The 21,187-nt window shown below is 33.9% G+C and overlaps 1 protein-coding gene across 1 annotated transcript in view; it reads right to left on the bottom strand.

Annotated features, from left to right (window-relative positions):
• The window catches only part of LOC128169908 (uncharacterized), a 319,330-nt gene that overhangs the window by 39,618 nt on the left and 258,525 nt on the right, over positions 1–21,187 (bottom strand). Inside the window, exons 3-5 of the mRNA XM_052835942.1 lie at positions 16,797–16,856; positions 5,581–5,657; positions 3,086–3,233 (exon numbers count right to left, since the gene is read on the bottom strand). Coding sequence (XP_052691902.1) covers positions 3,086–3,233; positions 5,581–5,657; positions 16,797–16,856 — 285 coding nt within the window. The remainder of the gene's footprint in view (positions 1–3,085; positions 3,234–5,580; positions 5,658–16,796; positions 16,857–21,187) is intronic.

Raw genomic sequence — 21,187 nt, 5'->3', positions numbered from 1 at the left:
TTATCTTTTACAGATAAATCGCAAAATGCACTTTTGATACACGCTAAATTTCTTGTTAAAACACTAACCAACAGCAAGTTTAGTGTTGACATCAAAAGGACCGGGATCATTCTGACCTATGCTGTGTCGTATACCAGTTGGAATGATCGTCAGTTCGTCGCAATTCCTGCATCTTACATACAGTTAGCTAGCTAGTCCAAAGCGACCCTCTTTCTCACAGTGAACAAGATCCAAGGCGTATGACACAGAAAGCATCCTCTTTGCAAATGATCCACCAAAACTGAAAACCCAACATCTCTTCTGCCTTGAAACAGATCAAATGTCTCTAAATTTCTTCCTTTTAATCAATATGTACCAGTGGATCGCTGTTGACATCGCTGAAGTTAGGATCGTTGTTGTTTTCGTAGCGGTAGCTGAGCCTTTCTTGAACCAACCTTTCTTAATTTCTTGCTCACATACAATTTCCTTTCACTTCCATGTTTACATGACGCTACACACTTTCTACTTCTTGCTGAAGTTCATCGCATTTCCGAGAAATAAACAAACGATAACGTTGCGAGAATTAAAAAAAAAATTTTTTTAAAGAAGAATTAAAATTTAAATGCCGGAATTTATGATACCAATAATCTTTTTCCGGATGTTACGCGAGTTACTAAACCTTGATGATGATTGGAATATCTTTAAAATTGTCTGTATTAGCAGCTATGTTTTGCGGAAATCGATATGAATTTCGTTTATTGTTATATTGTATATTTCAAATACTGAAGACGTACTTTTGTCCGTTTGGTATAGATTTACGCTATGAACACGGGCACAAATTTTTCGCGGAATTTTTATGCGTGTACCCATCGTATATCATTATCAACTTGACCAAAGTATTAGTGGTATAAACATTTGGTATAAATTTAATGAAAATCGGTCAAAATTTGTAGGCATGAGAGCGCTTACAAAAAAGTGTGACGGACGGACACACGGACGCACGGACGGACGCCCGGCATTTCTATGTCCCCGCACCGCGTTGCGGCGGGGGACAAAAAAATAAGAAACTGTCGACACTTGCAGTACTCTGATGATTCTTATGACGACCGACTTCATTGCAAATTGTAGTTGTATATAATATAAATTCTAATCCTGAGAACATTTTTTTTAAAACTTTAAACTTATAATATCAGAGACATTAATAACTTATTAAATTATATATGTCTCTGATAATATATAGTTTATTCTGTTCATAACTATAGAATTTTAGCGTGTTCAACAGTTTATTTTTTTTTGCCACATTCTCAGATTACGATATCGCACCTTTAATGAGACGATCTTTGACATCAACTATTTGGACACTTATTGTTTAACAATTGACCACTGCAGTGAAAGCAGCTTTTCAAATTTTACTCAATTGTAAAACAATTGCTGATCTGCAGCCCGGGGGCAATATTTTGAGCTATATAGAGTTTCGGTCGCATGTGGAGCGGATTGAACTAGCATAGACTGTCCGATTAAACACACGGGTGGGAAAGTGACACACATTGAAGAGAAAAATTTACACATGTTAAGTAGTCGCTAAAAATTGATTTTGGAATTTATTTTTCTCAAACAATTATGATATGATTATAGACCTCACCTGCACTTGTTATATTGGGCGGGATATTGCTGCAGTTTTGTCTAGGCATGGTTTTATTTGTTTGTTATTATCTAATTTAAGTCAATTGTCTATTGTTTTATCAGCTTGCAAAAGCCGTTGGAACTAACACAGAATATACAAGATATACACAACAGGTGTGTCTTGTGCCAAGGTGCACGTCAGGGTTCTTAAAGGTGTTCAAAATCTAGCATGAACTAGTATACTATAAGTCCATTGAATTAAAGTTTCATTTACATTTGTAAATCATTCCCCCTAAAAGAGCTCCAATTGGATCAAAAATCCTTTTCAGTACGACAGGAAGAAAGACCTAAAAGTATGTTTTACGAGCTTATAAAACGGTATTATAGTCTGATATTTATGCTACATATTTGAACGCTTTTTAATATAAATACACATACCTGTCACAGAAGTGCAATTAAAATCGATGAAAGGGAAAATTCCCAAGATAAATTCATTCACACATTATCATTTTTCCCTTGTAAACATTCACAGCATCGAAAAACGATTTCCAACGGAAATGGAGAATGGTGACATCTTTTCTCCATTCGGAAGTACTCAAGACACCTCGCGCAATTTTTCAACGTCATCATCCGGGCGTCTTCATCTCTTTGGCAATGGGAATCCCCGTAGATTTTTTTTTTGTTTTTGGCAGTGTATTGATACCCGACAAGCTAGAATGGGCGTTTCAAATGGAACATCTTCGGATTTTTTCATACAATTGAATGAACATCGTCTTTACCAAGAGGTATTTATTAATATCGAATAATTAAGGAAATATGCAGCAAACATATCTTGGGATAGACTATAATATAAATTTTACGATAACCAGTCTTTATGCCAATATTTCATAAAACATACGACTGAAAACCATAACATTGTGGAAGGAAACATACTCAATTGAAGTAAATCTGAGGTTTTATAAGGAGCCAATATAAGAAAATCTTCACTTGATTTAAAAAGAAAACTTGTTTCCGTTTTTACCAACGATATTCTCTGTAAATTACAAGACTGCTCTAAGTAGATAAATAGCATTCACCCATGCAACCCTGATTATTAGATACCTAGAAGAAACCTTTAAGTCTTCCAGATTATTTTATCAAACGTTTACAGAATATATTTTCAAAAAAAACTGCGAAATGTACATTGATAATATGTTCATGTGTGTGACTTAACAATAGAGTAAATGTACATAAACATACTAGAAAATTGCCATAGTATGTTTCTGCTAGGTATAAGAAATATTTTCAAGCCATCTACATGTACAAGTACCTATAAATGTAATTAGCCTCGATGTTGGTTGTAGTCATTTAGTAAAAAAAATCCAGTATCAGGACATTTAACACTTTAATAGTTACTTTCTAATAATTTGTATTAATCAAATGCGTATCCTTTAAAAATGCTGAAACGCAAATGAGAAATAATTAGTCAAATATTAAGCCTTACATTTACTTTTACAGAAGGTCATGAATTTTTGTCTCAGTTCGCCTTCCAGGAACTGTAACCCCTTCGGGGAGCCATAAAATCCTGTGTCATCCGTCATTTGACTGGTCAGTATCAACGTATCCACTTCAAGTTTCCGCAGGGCCTCCACCTACAGACAACAAGTCCGAAACACATATATTCAAATAAAATTAAAAACCAAAAAACCTTCTTAAACGATTTTATAACATCATTTTAACTTAACAAGAAGTCCATGGGCCACTCACCTGAACAACAGTTACTTGTAATATTCTATTTCGTAGAATATGATATTTCTATTTAACATTTGAATCCCTTCTTTGGGCTCCAGTATTGATTTCAGGTTGACTTACAATATAGTTATCTCACAGACTGAACCATTGTGTATCTAGAGAATAGGAATTTGTAACGTTTTCGCCATACATGTTTTTGTTAAACTCTTGGGGCCATAGTATTAGTCCATTGATTTCAGCTTTGTTATTTTAGAATCTACATTATTTAATAAAGCTTACATAGTAATGTCGCAAATTGAAGTATTTTGTAAAGATTTTTAAACATTTCCACATACTTTTTTTTTTTTTAACTAAGAACCAACTTTTGGGCCCCAGTTTTACATCGAGGGTAATGGCGTTTAAAATATACATGTTTTTTTAATGTTTCCCTAGTAATCGGACAAAATGTTTTAAGTTTTTTTCCTATATAATTCTGTCTCAAAACTTTGAACCAGCTTTAAGGCTCAAGTAATAGTCCGGGATCACGATTTTTAAAAAATCAATCTTTATTATCGTAGAATGCATGAATAGTAATCTCACTATTTTAGCATTGTAGTATTCGAGAGGAAGATTTTTAAACGTTTGAACCCCTCTTAGGGTCCATTAATAATCGGGGTAAGAGGGGGGGGGGGGGTGGGGGTGGGGGAGTCAAGGCTTGAACAATTTAAAACCCACAAAGCCAAAGATTTTTGTATGGTAATTATAGTAATAGTTGCTTTTTAGTTCCTTATGAGAAGATTTTTTGACACATTCTCTATGGTCAAGTTTTAACCCCTCTTGCTGCCAAGGTATTAGACATGGGGCAAAATTTAAACAAACTTGAATTTACATTTTCCAAAGATGCCTATGCATTTATAAAAATATCCCAAACTGTTGCATTTTATATCTTTATTAGAAGACTTTCAAACAATTTTCCTACATATTTCTATTTTAATCTTTAAACCCCTCCTGGGGCCCCATACATGCGTTTCTCCATACATGCGTTTGTGTAAATTTTAGGTGCAGTGGTTCTTTAGAGGAATATTTTAAAACATTTTTACATATACTTATATTTTAAACCCAGTTCAGGTATGGAGGTAACAGTTTTAAATTTTAGAAAATTCACTCTATAAACATGCTTTTCTGTAAATATTGGCATTTCTGGTGGTGTGTTGTTTTTTTCAGAATTTTTTATAAATACATACACTATATATGAAAATACGAGGGTTGTTCTGAAATTATTGTGACAACACGGATATTTCCCTTTTAAAGTGGGGAATAAGGTTGAAAATTGGCATGGACATTAAAGGAACCTGAACAATGTATTAAACAACGTAATATTGAAAAAATACCCTTTTATATTTTGTTTAACATGGGTAGATAAACAATTTAGTGGTCAGGGTACCCGGCGCAACCATAAACTCGGAAAATAAGAAAACTAAAACTTCGTCTATCTAAGCGTCCGCAAACTTGTAGTTTATTATAAATGAATTTAAATTATGTATGTTCGTTTTGCTATTTATTGTGACTCAGTTTTGATCACGTGTCACTAGTGTTCGAGTTGAAATACGAATATGATACAGATATATTAACTAAGGAATAGAAATTTGACAACGACGGAATACAGATATTTGAACTCAAGGCGGCGCAGCGAATATACATAAAATTGATGGAGATTTAGGAAAACCTTTTAAGGCCACCCAATCGCTTTAACAAAAACTATACGATGGCAAGTGATTAAAAACGTCAGTTTATCGTCTTTTTTCACTAATTGTTTCAGACAAAGTGACAAAACATCAACAGGTACGTTATACACACTAACTGATGACAACAGTTCCTATATTACATACACAGAATAACTGTAGGAGACATTTCACAGTGAATTGACATTCGTTTGGAAATAACCCGTCCCCCCCCCCCCCCCCAAAAAAAAAAAAAAAAAACAAGAATAGAGAGAATATGTAAATGTAATCAAAAGATGAGAAATGAAGGATTGATTCTAATTTCTGTTACAACTGTAGGTGTTTAAAACATAGGATCAATGAAAAGCGTTAAAATAGGGTTGCAGTAAGCTTGTGCTTGCGCCGGTCCACTCGGCGATTACAAGTTCTTTAGTTTACCAGGAATGATATTATCTTCCATAGAAGTTGATAAAAAAAAAATGAAAAGTTTCGGTTTGGATGAGCTTTTAAAAAGTTTAACATTATTTTTTAAGTAAAAAACTCTCACCTGATATTCAAACAATAGTTTCATTGCTGCCAATGTTTTCATTGTCTGTTCTTCTCGCTTGACATATCCATATCTTTCTAAATAAATATAGAAAAGAATATATAGGCCAGTTGAGTTTTGATGATAAAGAAGAAGCAATGCCATCATTCGTGATAAATATGTCTTAATTTTAAACAAGTTTATCAGGAGGTCTACATGTCGCTTTAATACTCTCTACTCTGGATATGAGAGTCGCATGTTTCCATTTAAAGCTTCATCTTTACCCTAACCTTATTCTCCCATGACTGTTGCCTTCTCTTTTTTCTAAGTTACTATCGTGACAAAAGAAAATGGCAATCATCTTTCAGACCTCCACAAGTTGAACTGAGTGTTTAAATAAAAATCAATTCTAACATAAGATTTTAATTATTAACATAGATTTTTCACTTCACAATTATTGCAGATAAAACCATTCATTCTGGTGTAATGCATTACTCTACGTAGAAAAAATGATCCTTTGCCTGAAGAATAAGTGTCATTTTCATAACATAAAGCACACTCCTCTACATTAAGCAAAGTGACCCCTAAAAAATGGTCCCTGAATAAATTTAAGTTTTTCATTACTATTTCATGGAGGTGTTGCTTAAACGTGGAACGGAACGGAAAGCGAACGGGAAAAAAACTACGACGTTTATCTCTCTAACAATGTAGGCAATCGGTTTTTAGAACGCAGTTCGCAGTTCGCAGTTCGCAATTGAATAGTGAACTGCGTTCTATAGAACGCAGTTCGCAATTCAAAATTTAGTGCGATTGAATAGTGAACATTGCATCAAATTGCATATAAGGCAAGCGGGCCCCAAATATGAATTCTAAATTTTGAATTGCGAACTGCGTTCTATAGAACGCAGTTCACTATTCAATTGCATATAAGGCAAGCGGGCCCCAAGCATGAATTCTAAATTTTGAATTGCGAACTGCGTTCTATAGAACGCAGTTCACTATTCAATTGCATATAAGGCAAGCGGGCCCCAAGTATGAATTCTAAATTTTGAATTGCGAACTGCGTTCTATAGAATGCAGTTCACTATTCAATTGCATATAAGGCAAGCGGGCCCCAAGTATGAATTCTAAATTTTGAATTGCGAACTGCATTCTATAGAACGCAGTTCACTATTCAATTGTATATAAGGCACGTGTATATAAGGCAAGTATGAATTCTAAATTTTGAATTGCAAACTGCGTTCTATAGAACGCAGTTCACTATTCAATTGTATATAAGGCAAGTGTATATAAGGCAAGTATGAATTCTAAATTTTGAATTGCGAACTGCGTTCTATAGAACGCAGTTCACTATTCAATTGCATATAAGGCAAGCGGGCCCCAAGTATGAATTCTAAATTTTGAATTGCGAACTGCGTTCTATAGAACGCAGTTCACTATTCAATTGCATATAAGGCAAGCGGGCCCCAAGTATGAATTCTGAATTTTGAATTGCGAACTGCGTTCTATAGAACGCAGTTCACTATTCAATTGCATATAAGGCAAGCGGGCCCCAAGTATGAATTCTAAATTTTGAATTGCGAACTGCGTTCTATAGAACGCAGTTCCCTATTCAATTGCATATAAGGGAAGCGGGCCCCAAATATGAATTCTAAATTTTGAATTGCGAACTGCGTTCTATAGAACGCAGTTCACTATTCAATCGCACTAAATTTTGAATTGCGAACTGCGTTCTATAGAACGCAGTTCACTATTCAATTGCGAACTGCGAACTGCGTTCTAAAAACCGATTGCCAACAATGTATCGATTGTACACAAATTTGTACTATGTAAGATTAATCCATATTTCATTAAATATTATTAAATTGAAAATTGTGAAAATCTGGACCCCCGGGGGTAGGGTCGGGCAATAATGGGGGTCAAAGTTTGACATAGGAATATATAGAGTAAATGTTGAAAAATCTTATTCTCAAAAACTAACCAGCCAGGAAAGCTAAAACTTGTATAGAAGCATCCTAAGATATTGTTGATTCAAAGTTGTGAAAATCATAACCCCCGGGGGCAGGGTGGGACCACAATGATGGGTCGAAATTTTACGTAGGAATATATAGAGTAACTCTTTAAAAACCTTCTCCTCAGAAACTAATCAGCCAGGAAAGCTGAAACTTGTTGGGAAGCAGCCAAATATTCTTTATAAATGTTACGACTTTGGCCCCAGGACAAATAGCCTGTTTCAGAATATATCGTACTCAAAGATTTCAACCTTATTATTTTATGAATATTACACTATAAAATTAAAAGGTTAAGTTATAAATACCGGATATTTCCTTTTTATTTATTATAAATTCTATATTTTATTTTTTTGGCAAATAACTTGACATCTAAATGCATTTATAAAGTTGCTGTTAGCCCTATCATAGTTTTCTATGTAAAACCACGAATACGACATATTCTGAAACAGTCTATTTATGACCTTGACTGGAACTCTTCAGCATTGGAGGTGTGAATGAGTGTGGAAATGAATTGAAAAATAAACAAGTTCATATTTTGTGGGATGTAAATCTTTTAACGGTAGGAAGCTAACATTTTATTTTGAAAGGGAGTTAAAAGGATGTTAAAGGTAAAATGTTGAAGCGGGCAGTTGATTTAATTCAGCGTATTTCTATCGAAACAATCAGCCGAAGTTGGGGCAAATTTTCCCGAATCACTTTGTGTGGCACTGGTCTGAGATTCGGAAGAGACGTCCGTCAACAAATTTCCAGTCTCGACGAATCTCGCTGAGATTAGGGCAAAAGCAGTGTGGGTATGCGGGAAGGATGAAACGGATATATTCCGCATACCTAAAAACCTTTTGTTATTACGGGCCGCCGGAAGGCGGTCCGTTATTTGATATACATTTAAATATTGTTACTGCGTTTCTGCGGGATAGTTTTTTTTTAAATAGAATTAATATTATGCTTCTTTTTATGAATTAAAAATAATTTGCATGTAGAAATATGTTTTATGCCTTTTAAAAAATATCACGTATTTTTTGTTTTACTCGTAAATGAAAAATAGGTCATACTTAGCAGACTGTCGTGATTGGCGCGTTATTATCGAGACTATAATCTTTTCGGAAAATTTGGGAGTTCTTCGTTCTTTTCAAAACATCGATATATGTGTGCGGGACTTACTAAAGACCTGAATTACTAAAAACCTTAATGTCTTTAAATCTTATGTAAATGATTTATTTGAATTTCTATGTGCCGTGTCAAATAAAATGACTTTGTATGTATGTTTATTATATATCCATGTTTAATATGGTAGAAAATATCATGAAATGACATACATATCAATTATTTACGCAAAAATATGACATAAAGGAAATTTTGAATTGACTGGAGAATTTGAACTAATCCATTTTTATTTTACCATGGGTTCCCTTGAAATCATATAAACTAATGCACTGAGTTTTAATTCAAAACAATGCAACAACAAAAAACCAAAATGGTTTGAAATACATAATCTCAAAAAGAAAAATGATGAGTTGAAATTTGTATTAGAGCAATGTACAAATCAATGCGTTCTCCATTACATCTCCATTGCGGACCCTTTGCCAAGTTGTAAACATTAAGGGACTTTTCTGTAAGTCCCGTAAAGATTACCATGGGAGGAATGTCTTCCCCGCAGCGTTGATGAATGCCAGAAGAGAGACACTATATCGGGAGTTTACCATCTTGCCAGGATTACTCCTTTGGCCGCACTTAGCCAATACTAGTACTACAGAGGGTTTTGCGTTAAAGACACGTTTTTAAGGTTTTCCGCTAGGAGCGGAAAACCTTACTATTATTCTGAAAAATTTTCAAATTTCTTATTATTTTTTTTTTCTTCAAGACGCCAACTTTGATCCTTAATATCTCGCTCTTTTGTTCACCGATTGTTTTGAAATTTTCAGGACTGATAACATTCCGCGTGATGTTATCGTTGCCTATTTTAGTTGAGGAAAATCCCTATCCGGTTTTGAGTTATTCCCCTTTTAGTAAAATTTTACGACTTCTTTTGTCCAGGGGGTTAAGCTTTAACGATGACTGGCAGAGTCTCAAAGATGGGCTGGTTTGGAAGCTAATACATTGAATTTGTGCGAGATATGTTTTATTTATTATTTAAATACAAATTAAAGGGGTGGTATAGATGTTGAAACAAAGGTAAGAAAAAAAATCAAAAAAATTCGCGTATTTTCCGTGTTAGTTTTCTACCTGATAAAAGTTTGTTATAACATGTATTTTAAAAGTTCTTGGTCTTACTCAGACCTTTCATTCGGTTTGCCGAAAAAAGGGCTGGCCCTTATAATTAGGGAGTTAGAGGCGTCCAAAGTTTCTTGTCAATAACTTGAAAAGGAATAAAAATTTCTAATGCATTATTGAAGCAAAGTTGTAAAGAAATTAATTTTGAATCCTTCTATAGTATTCAATTTAGTGTTTTCGTAATTTATAGTCAGTATTTGCACAAACAATTGCTGTCAGTTCGGTCCATTTTTGTGGGTGTGCGCACGTTTATGAGGTTATGAAAGGGCTTCTTGTAATGCACTAACTGATACATGTAGTGTGCAAAAATAATTCCACATAAAATTCCCAAATGTTTTTATTCATATGTACATTTTCATTTCATATAGATGAACCCCTCTGACCTTATTTTTGTTGTTTGTTTCATAACTGTGCCCCTGTCTATATTTAGATGCATTACGAGACTCAGGTAACCGATCGATAGGAGAGTCGCTAGCTGTATTCAGGCCGTCGCCTAGACGATAGTGCATGTGCTTGTAGAGCTGGACGTACACGTTTAACACGTCGCCCAACTGTGTTACTGTAACAGAGACATTTTGAATTGTTGCAGTACTGGGAGATGTGTTAATAAAATGGTTCAAATGCATGGTAATTAAACTCAACTTTTCTACAATACGTATACACGGCCGTCTTATAAAGCACAATGTGTATTACTGACATGACAAATGTACGCTGGCAATTTAAACGAACGCGGGATTGCTCCCGATAGAACAATTCTTTTAAAGCAAAAAAAAAAAAAAAAAAATTTGCGATGGACATAATATAATTATCATCGTGGAGATGATTTTAAAAAGTGAACTCAAAATTCGTATACGATAATATTTGAATCCAAAGCCGCTAGTTTTAAGTTACGGTTGTCAGAGATATTAAGGTGTAATATCCCTCTGCTATTAATTTTGCCATATATTTTCATTTTCATATTGATTTTCATCAAAGTCGATATCAATCGATTCATATGAAACAAAAATGAAGTGATGAAGCGCTGCTAGATTTTTCAAAAATTGATAATGTGTATAATCATGATATGAAGAAAACTAGACATAGTGATTAGAAAAGGCAAAATTTTACCATCGCAGCATTAAATTAAAAATCCAAAATGTATATGAAAATAATGTATAGTTATATACATTTTCATTTCATATTACAAAACATATTGAAGCGCTGCGTTTTAGTTCAGAATAGCACTTTGTTGTATGGTTTGCAACAAAACTTGCTTCAATCAGCAAGAGTTATCTTTCTTTTGCTCGCGTTTCAGGTTTTTTACTTGCAAAACATCTACAAACGAAAATAACAAACAACCTTCAGCAGCAACTTATAAATTATTTATTCCATACACAATTCTAAAGAGGTAATTAAATAAATTTTATAAATGCTTTATACTTGTATACATTCGCTATCTTCCATGGAAAAAAGTGGCATGGAAAAAATGTTGTTCAATGTTTATCAAATACGCTGTAGTCTTAGCAATCGAAAATATTTAACAAACTGTATATTGATAGATTGACATATCAACAAACATTCAGACCCGCAATGTGTTTTTTTACAGTTCTATAAAATTTAGAATTAATGACTGAATTCTTTACCGTTTTCCGTGTTAGTTATTTTGAATCACGTGTGTACGTTATGTGTAGCTATATAGATGAACACTTTAAGTGTTTAATTTTTATAAGAAATTGTGTACATGCAGAGCAATGCAATGCTAGGACAATTAAATTCCAACAATGTATATGGTGAGGCCGGTCAGACTGATACTGGTTCTGCTTGTTCTACGAATGTAAGACGAAGTATTTGGGTGTTATATTTTAAACAAATATAAGTATTACTTTCTTAAAAGCTTGCATTACTCAACAAAGTATTTTATTGGAATCATTCTTAGTTACCTTAATTGCATATGTACCGCTGTATCCCGGAAAAATTTACTACCATCCGAAATTTTTCATACAAGGTCTACAGACTTGCAGCTAACATTACCTTTAAAAATACATTTTAGAATTTGCCGCCATTTATAAATTCATTAAAAAGACGCGCAGAATCAAGTGGTAATATGTCGTTTGATATGGGATTTATGACGTCTATTTATATTGTTTTCATTAAAATTATTTCATTATTTCAAGCTTGTGGGTGGAATGAAATCAGTTTCACGTGTTATATGACATATGGTTGTCCTCTCCCCCACTTTTTCTCGCAGCAACTATTTTTTTAAAATTTAAATAAAAAATTGAATTATCATGGAGTTGCCCCCCCCCCCCTTTTTTTTTGTAGCATGTAAAAAAAATGGTATGAAAATCATGATATTATGAGTGAAATTTTGAAAATTTTGGAAAATTCTTTTAAAAAATCTTTTTTTGCTTGTCAAGATTTGTTGGATGAGTTTGGCCCCCCCCCCCCCCCCACTTTCAAAAACGATGCTACGTGCTTGGAAATTACTCATTTCTTTATTCCCCTCTTTAATAAACAAAACAAACTAACAAACATAACCCATCCAGATAAATATAATTACATGTATCAAAAATAAACTTCAAAAACAAACTACACATTCATCCTTCACCCACAATATTGCTTTTTCGATATTTGTCATCGTTGTAGACCCGTGTAACAATCTGTTACATTATATATGTAAGTAGGTGCTTGCACGACAAAGAACCCCTTGCTGATCTACATTTTCATTAACGCATACAAAGAAAATAATTTTTTGATTTATTTTTGAATTTCTTTTGATGTAAAAAAAAGAGAAGAAATTGGTTCTCAGTCTCTCTTTATGCCTGTTTGTTAGCGGTTAATCCAAGTTCATTTTGAATATCCTTTTGTAATTTAAAAAATGCGATGTAAATTTTTTTTTCATGCAATATTTCGGATAAAGCAATGCAGAGTTGTTTCTTGAAATTCTATTAGACCATAAAATTGTTAAATGCTAACATTGAAAATTGTGCCCGATTTCTTTCTTTTTTTTTTGAAGGTAAAACTTTATTGATTTAAAAATTGATTCTTTGAGACAAACAAATTGACATAATCAATAAGAGTTTGACAATCTGAAACTGCAGGTCTGTAGCTTTTAGTCAGAAAAAGAATCGGATTGACGACCTAGGACACAGATCGTCCATCCGTATTTCTTAAAAATTGCCATTATTTTCGTACGCGGACGCAATACTCACCGAGACTAAATGGTTCGTATCTTAAGTTTTAACTGCTTTGAAAGGTTATATTGGTTTTCTGATAATTATGAAAATGGACATTTAAATAAATAAAAATGGTTAAAATTATAGTAAAATTACCGGCATCGGTCTTCTCCGTGCGCGGATCTAGAAGGGGAAGGGTTCCAGACCCCCCCCCCCCCCCGCGAAATTTCTTTCAATTACGTGTACATTATAAACTTACCAAATATGCCTCGGATATCCCTTGGCAAACTCAAATAACCGTCTGACTTTTCAACCCCCACCCCGGAAAAATTTTCTGATCCGCGCATGTTTCCCCTCCTCGAAATACAAAATTATTCTTCAAAACTTCTTGTAAAATTTCCAGGATCTCCGCATATATACTAAGAGATTCATTGGCGCTTGCGTTCGATAAAAATGCGTGTAAAACGTTTGCCAATGGTCTTTTTACCTTCGTACCGGGCATAACCACAGTCCCACTCTGTGAATAAAATGCGGCGAATCAAACTAGAGACAACGTGTTAAGATCTGTATTTGCCTATAATCATGTAGTATCATCGTGCAAAATGCACTGTTCAATTATAATTTTTTTTTTTACTTTACTTGTAAAATTCGTATTTTTTTCTCACAGTTTATATCTTACAAAGTTACTTTTTTATTTAGTGATTGACACTTTTCAGACTTTATATGTGATTTCAAAGAGACAGAGTGTCATGTCTCAAGGACTGTTAATCTCTTAAAACATCATTGTGCAATTATCAGATTTTCATTTCTTGGACATTAAAGACTCGCTGAGTTTATTTAATTATTTTATATCTGTGAACCTTTCACTCAGCTTACTTATATCATTACCTGTCAATTTATACTCATTGTTGATATTCTTATAAATAGTTAATATGTACAATTGTCAATGCGCAGTCTGGAATACGGCGGCCAGCCCCGGCCACGTCCGACTCTCCCAGAGTCTTGAGTCCGGAGGCCACTATTGGCCATATCCGAATTGTTTGTAACATGTCTGTTTGTTAAATTGTTATAATGTTGCCATCGTTGAGTCTCGTCCAATAATGTGGAATCTTGCATCAATTGCCTGTTTATTTCTCTGGAACTGTATACTGGTGGACATTTGGGAATACGGCAAACCTACCCTTCGTTTAAGCTTACGGCCCACAGCGCGCCACAACCTTATACCTTATACACTTTACGCCAACATTCCCCACCCGGTTCGTACTGCACACGACCGATGCAGATCCAGACGAATTCTCTATCACCGTAAAATCTACGCGGTCACAGATATATAATACTTTGTTTCTCAGTGTTTACGCATCTAATATTGTACTATGGTCAGCTATCAATTTTTTGTAATACGTCACAAGTATGACGCAGCTACTACGGAAAACCTAATCGTTGCTTGCAACGAGCTCGTCTCTAGTTTCATCAATGTTTCATATTCTTTTTGGTTCAGTTTTTTTATTTGAGTTGAGAGAGAGCTTCATTTAAGTAAATTACATATTTGTTTATTACTATTGGTGAACGCAGAAAAATATTTGGATGCCTTTACTGGAACCAAGCCATTCAGTCCTTTCCCAGGAACTCTTTTCTTGAATAACGTTATCACTGTCATAATGGTCGCTAGCCTGCCCACTTTTAAAGCAAGTTGCGCCTGATTATCCCAACCCAATCTTCCCAGCTTCTTTCACTTTTTCAGCTATCTCGTTTTCCACTTTCAAAGGAAAAACTGACTACTTTTCTGGCCTTCTACCCTCTCCAAATGACCCGGAAACATGGTCGTTGATCGTAGACTTTGGCACTTTAAACATTGTGCCGCCCTTCTGTCGCCATTTTGCTAGATTTTACAACGTAGTGCACCAGGATCATACAGGCACCTTATTTTTTTGCCCCGGTGAGGCATATCTCTGAAGGAAATATTTAAAAAGGTGCTGAAATTTAAAAATTTATTTAAAACTCTGTCCGGATTGACCCTCAGTAAAAAAATACCCAATAATTTGCCGTCGGGGTTAATCTGACAGCTTTTTAAAAAGTATTTTATTGAATGAATGAATGAATGAAAATTTTTAATTATATACCAATATACTATAATATTGACTACTGTTTTATCAACACCAAAAACATGGACGTTTTTGTTTTGATAACCAAAAAGGGTAGATTAACTTACATCCCAGATTCGTTGTGACCTCATTGTTTTCGTAGAGCAACAGATTTGAAAGTAAAAAAAAAAGTTTGTCATTTTGACTAATCACGATGTAGTAAATATTGAAACTTAATATCCTATAGGAAAACAACATGTCTGAATCAAATTCCTACAGGAATTACTATTCTCCTATAGGAAATATAGTTCCTACGGGACTTTTAAAAAATCCTTTAGGATTGTCAATATTTCCTGTAGGAGAGTCAATTCTACTATGGGAATTATCATTTTCCGATGGGATATTAATTTTTAAAGGTAAATATCTCACCTGTCAGGTGAAACACACTAAAACAAAAGTGGTTATATACTCTCTAGACAATGTTCTATCATTTGGTATACATGGATTTTTCCGAAACTGCATCTTAAGCGGGTGCAAAAATGCCACCTTGGCACTGGCATAATTATCCGGCACAGTGTTAAATAACTAGTGTATGATTCCTCCAAAGATCCCCCACCGTCCGATAAAAGACGCGCTTACTCAAGAAGAGTTTGTGGACATCATTTGCAGGTTGCACTACAGTATTAAATTTTACTATTCATTCTTACCAAAACCGCACAACTTTAGATACAGATTAAAAATTCAAAACGAAATTCTTGAAAAAATCCTGTTGACATCTTTTTAAACAAAGCTTCATTTACAATTTCCTAGCAAAATACACACGTGCATCCAGCAAGGCGTGAGACTTTGTTAACCTCGAAGTTACACATGTGCTTGAAAATCAAGCCCGGGCCTTTTCACCCCCCTCCGGAAACAACACGCATCAAAAATTCAAATGACCTCACATGATTACAAAACTGAGATAGTTAGACTTCCTACACATTGTTTGTCATCTCTTAAAAAAAAAATCAGCCCCTGTCTCGAGCAGAAACGCCCCAAATTCAAAGGGAAATTCGGGAATTATTTTGCCTCAGCCATGTTTTGACGTAGTGACACCATCATGGATTTAGGTTTTTTCCCCACATGTTGGAGTAAAGAAGATTTTCTAAGATTTAAAACATTTTCAATATATCGTTATAATGGCCTCGGCTTAGGCGAAATTTTGAAATTTAATACATATTAACCTTATGGCCATAAATTTCACAATGTAAAAAGAAGTTAAAAATGTTAAATTGTTAATTCATGATGCACAACGGACGACACGACGACGGAAAAAAGATCAAATGCTGAACAACATGTCCAAAAAATACACACTTTTACATTTTCCCTCGTTATCTGTTCATACATTAACTTATTATGCAAATTATTTTGATTATGTATGGCACAATTGTTATCTCATTATGTTTTCTAAAATTAACTTTAAAACGTTGTACGTATGGCTTTTCAAATATAAAACAAATCTCTTGAGATTTTAATTGAATCTATTGCAATATAAATGAATTAAGTTTCATTTCACTGTCATAATCAGGATGGAAGAGAATTAATTTGTTTTTATTCTTTTAGATATTCCACATATAATGTACAGTTTTAAGTGAAATAGGTAAATTAAATTAGCAGTCGTGATCCTTTTTTTCAAATTTTTTATAAGTAGCTTAATAAAAACTGGAAATATCACTTACCAACAACGCTTTCCCCTTTTTTCAATATACTTTTCTTGATACGTTGATAGAAATTAGCATCTACAAATACAAAACAAGGAAAGTAGTTCTTTTAAGTAGAAGTATCACATACAGACATCTTATTAATAATCGATGATATTTCCAAATTTATGTTCTAAAATCGACAAAGGGACAGGTTGACGGTTGACAGTTCACACTGTCAATATTTATACTCTACTGTCGACCAAGGGACAGGAAAAAATATGTTACAGTAAAACCATGAAGTCGATGAGCACAAATTTAAATTTTATTTGCAACATTCCAAAGAGTTTTATCGGGACGTTTTGATTAGCGTTTGAATTCTTTCCAGGTACATATTTGAAGGAGCTGTCGGTTTTATAATGAAAACAATAGTTTTTAACATGTCTTAAGAAAATATCTGTTTAAAAATTCACGACCCTAATTAAAGGGGCATGGTCACGATTTTGGTCAAATTTTTATTTTTCTGTTTTTATTAACTGCATTTCTAATGATCGAATGAAATTTGGATACCAGTCGATGAGTTTTAAGCAAGACACAGGGGTCACAATTTTTCGTCATGTAAACAAGGCTCGTGCCCTGTTTTTGTCTACATAGGTTCAATATACCGGTAAAAAATTTGTTTCAAGCTGATTGTCTCTCTTCTCATTAATTTTAATCATAAACAGTTTCGAACGATTAACACATTCATTATAGGTCTAAAACGGGAATTTTCACTTCAACATCGTAAACAACAGATTTGTTTACATAGCGAAGAATCGTAAGCTCTCTAACTTGCTTATTACTTAACAAATGACACTCAAATTTTGGTTGCCTATTAAAATGCCTTACTGAAGCATTGTAAACATTAAAATCGAAAAAAAAAATTGACCAAAATCGTGACCATGCCCCTTTCAATCCCAGTCGAGCATCTGCTAATCAGATATCAAATGGCACATCAACACAAATTTGACAATTACCCTTGAAAAATTGAAATCAGTAACTTAAATTATTTTATTCTCATGAAGAGATCGCTAGACACACCGACCCACTGACAATCATTAAAAAAGTCAATATATATCAAATTTGGAATAGACTTCGTTAATAGAAAAAAACAATAAGGTTCCGAATTGTAGCTATCATATATCTGAAAGTTTTATAAACAAGAGGCTCATGAGCCACATCGCTCACATGAACACCAGTTCCTTGGAACATTTTATTTTGTAGCATACGCTCTTTACATTTTACAACTTTCAACCCCTTAACCTTTCTGAGGCCCCAGCATTGGTCCATGGTTTATGGTTAGCTTTGACAAAATAGAATTTACACTATTTGAGGATCTTTACATGGTAATCTCACAAACTGTAACATTGTAGTTCTCCGGAAGAAAATTGTTGAACATTTTTAGGTCTTTCCATCTTTCAGGTGAAAGACCTTTTGAATTTCTTATGTTTATTTTTAAGGTCTTCCGTTTCCAACGGAAGACCTTAAAGTTTTCGTATTGTTTCTTGTTAAGGTTTTCCGTTTCCAGCGGAAGACCTTATTGTTTTCGTACTTTTTTTTAATTTCCAAATTTTGTGCATGCGTTTTCTCAAAAACTATTCGACCGATTTCAACCATTTTGTTTACAGATGTTTGGACATGATCCAAACTTCATACCTATTTGTCATTTTTTCATAGTCACTTCCAATACCAAATTATCGGCCATTTTGTAATTTTTAACCACCCATTTTGTGAAGCTATAAACTCGGAAACCTTAAGATATATGACTATGAAATTTTCAGGATAGGTAGTCTATACTTTGAAGTTGTGCACTATTATTTTGTTATATGCCAGTGGCGCCATTTTTTGGAGCTCACCGAGGCACGAAAATCGGGAACGAAATTTCATTTAAAATTTTCATACGTTTCGATTTGTATCTTTTTATCAGTTAACATTTTGTTAAGACATATATAACAAAAGTGATAGAAAATTAAAAGTTCTTTCAAACTCAATCAAGAAAAAGGGGCTGGCTCCTTTTTTTGGAGAGGGGGGGGGCAAGAGATTCGTAAAGTCTATTTAAAATTACATGAAAACGATTAAGATTGCCATTGCCACACCCATTTATTACGTAATTAAGGATTTGTATACATTATCTAAAAAAGTCTGTGTGTGTGGGGGGGGGGGGAGGGTACTTCTGAAATTGTATCGATTATTCATGGTAATATTTAAAACAAAAATCGCAAGGAAGACCTACTCGTTACTCGTAACGATATCGTATCTAGTTATTAAGACCTTATTGTTTTCGTACTGTTTATTAAGGTCTTCCGTTTCCAACGGAAGACCTTATTGTTTTCGTACTGTTTCTTATTATTATTTATTAGGGTCTTACGTTCCAACGGAAGACCCTCTTGTTTTTCTTCGGTTTCTTTTTATTAGGGTCTTCCGTCTTCAGCGGAAGACCCTTCTATTATTCTTCGGTTTCTTTTTCAATTCTATTATTATTATTAGGGTCTTCCGTCTTCAGCGGAAGACCCTTCTATTATTCTTCGGTTTCTTTTTCAATTCTATTATTATTAGGGTCTTCCGTCTCCAGCGGAAGACCCTTCTATTATTCTTCGGTTTCTTTTTCAATTCTATTATTATTATTATTATTAGGGTTTTCCGTTTTTCAATGGAAAACCCTTCTGTTATTCTACTGTTTCTTATTATTAGGGTTTTCCGTTTTCAACGGAAAACCCTTCTGTTATTCTACGGTTTCTTTTTCTTTATTATTATACTTTTTTTTCTTTTTCTGACTTTTTTGGAGCGTTATTTCTCAGAAACTATTCAACCGATTTACACCAAATTTTTAGGAGTTATTAAGCATCAATGTCGCTACTGATTATTAAAATTTTAAATTATTACGTCACTTCCGGTTTCAGATATGGACGATTTTGTAAATTTTTAAGGGTCATTTTGTCCACGCATCTTCTCTGAAACTAATCATGATAAAAGCTTGAAATTTGCAGGGATTGTAGATGAATGTCTGTAGATTTCCCTCCATGCTTCCAATTGCGAAAAATGCGCAAGGCCTAGAAGCTCGCCTGAACCTGAAAATTAGCACCAAATTTTTTCACAAAATTTTCGCACATTTTCCGTAATATCTTTTGACGTATAAATATTTTGTTAAAACATGTAATGCAAAAGCTGTTTCAATTTACACGGGCTTTTATTTGATATCAAGAAAAAGGGGCTGGCCCCTCAAATTAGGGGCCAGGAGGGCTCTAAAGTCTATTTGCAATAACTTTTTAGTGAACAATAATTTGTTATCAGTTATAGAAGCAAAAATGTTCATTGTACAGCTGTTTATCTATACAGTACCATACTTAAGTCATATATTACGTAATTAGGGGTTTCAAGGGGCCAGAAGTTCAAAACTTTGATCATTAATATCTGAAAAAGAAGAAATATTTTTAAAAGCAATGTAGAACAAAAGTTGTTCAAAATAATGTTTTGTACAATATGCTACCTTAAATATTTTTGTTTATGACCCCATTTAGGAGTTAACGGGTCGGCCCCTAAAACACATTTGTACAGATATCTCAAGAACGGTAAACATTTTGTGAACACTTGTTAAACAAAATATGTTTATATTTACAAGACCTTTTATTTGATGTCAAGAAAAAGGGGCTGGCCCCTCAAATTAGGGGTCAAGAGGGCTCTGATGTCTTCTTACAATAACTCTTTACTGAACAATATTTTGTTATTAATTATAGAAGCAAAAATGTTCATTTTACAGCTGTTCATCTATACATTACCATACCTAAGTCATATATTACGTAATTAGGGGTTTCAAGGGGCCAGAACTCAAAACTCTGATCATTAATATCTGAAAAAGGAGAAATATTTTTAAAAGCAATGTAGAACAAAAGTTGTTCAAAATAATGTTCTTAACAATATGATACCAAAAATGTTGTTGTTAGTGGTCCCGGTAAGGTGTTAAAGGGTCGGCCCCTAAAACGCATTTGTACAGATATCTCGAGAACGGTTTACAATTCATGAACACTTGTAGAACAAAATATGTTTATATTAGCGAGACCTTTTATTTGATATCAAGAAAAAGGGGCTGACCCCTCAAATAAGGGGCCAGAAGGGCTACTAAGTCTTTTCATAATAACTCTTTTCTGACCAATAATTTGATATTTATCATAAAGCAGCAAAGAAGCTTTTATTAAGCTTAATTTAAAACCGAAACCCGTTTTAAAATCGGACGATGCATTACAGAGATATCGGGGTTTAAAAACTGATTTTTCCGGAAATTTTGATTCCGCGTCCTTGGTTTAAAAATTAGCGTAATGTTTAAAGTGAAATTAACTCGTACCAAAAATAATTGTTAAGTCGTACTTAATCCGAACATATTCGGATTTTTTTTT

This window comes from Crassostrea angulata, unplaced genomic scaffold (genome assembly GCF_025612915.1).
Source record: "Crassostrea angulata isolate pt1a10 unplaced genomic scaffold, ASM2561291v2 HiC_scaffold_257, whole genome shotgun sequence".
Classification (NCBI taxonomy): domain Eukaryota; kingdom Metazoa; phylum Mollusca; class Bivalvia; order Ostreida; family Ostreidae; genus Magallana; species Magallana angulata.
This window is presented reverse-complemented; position numbering and strand designations above follow the sequence as displayed.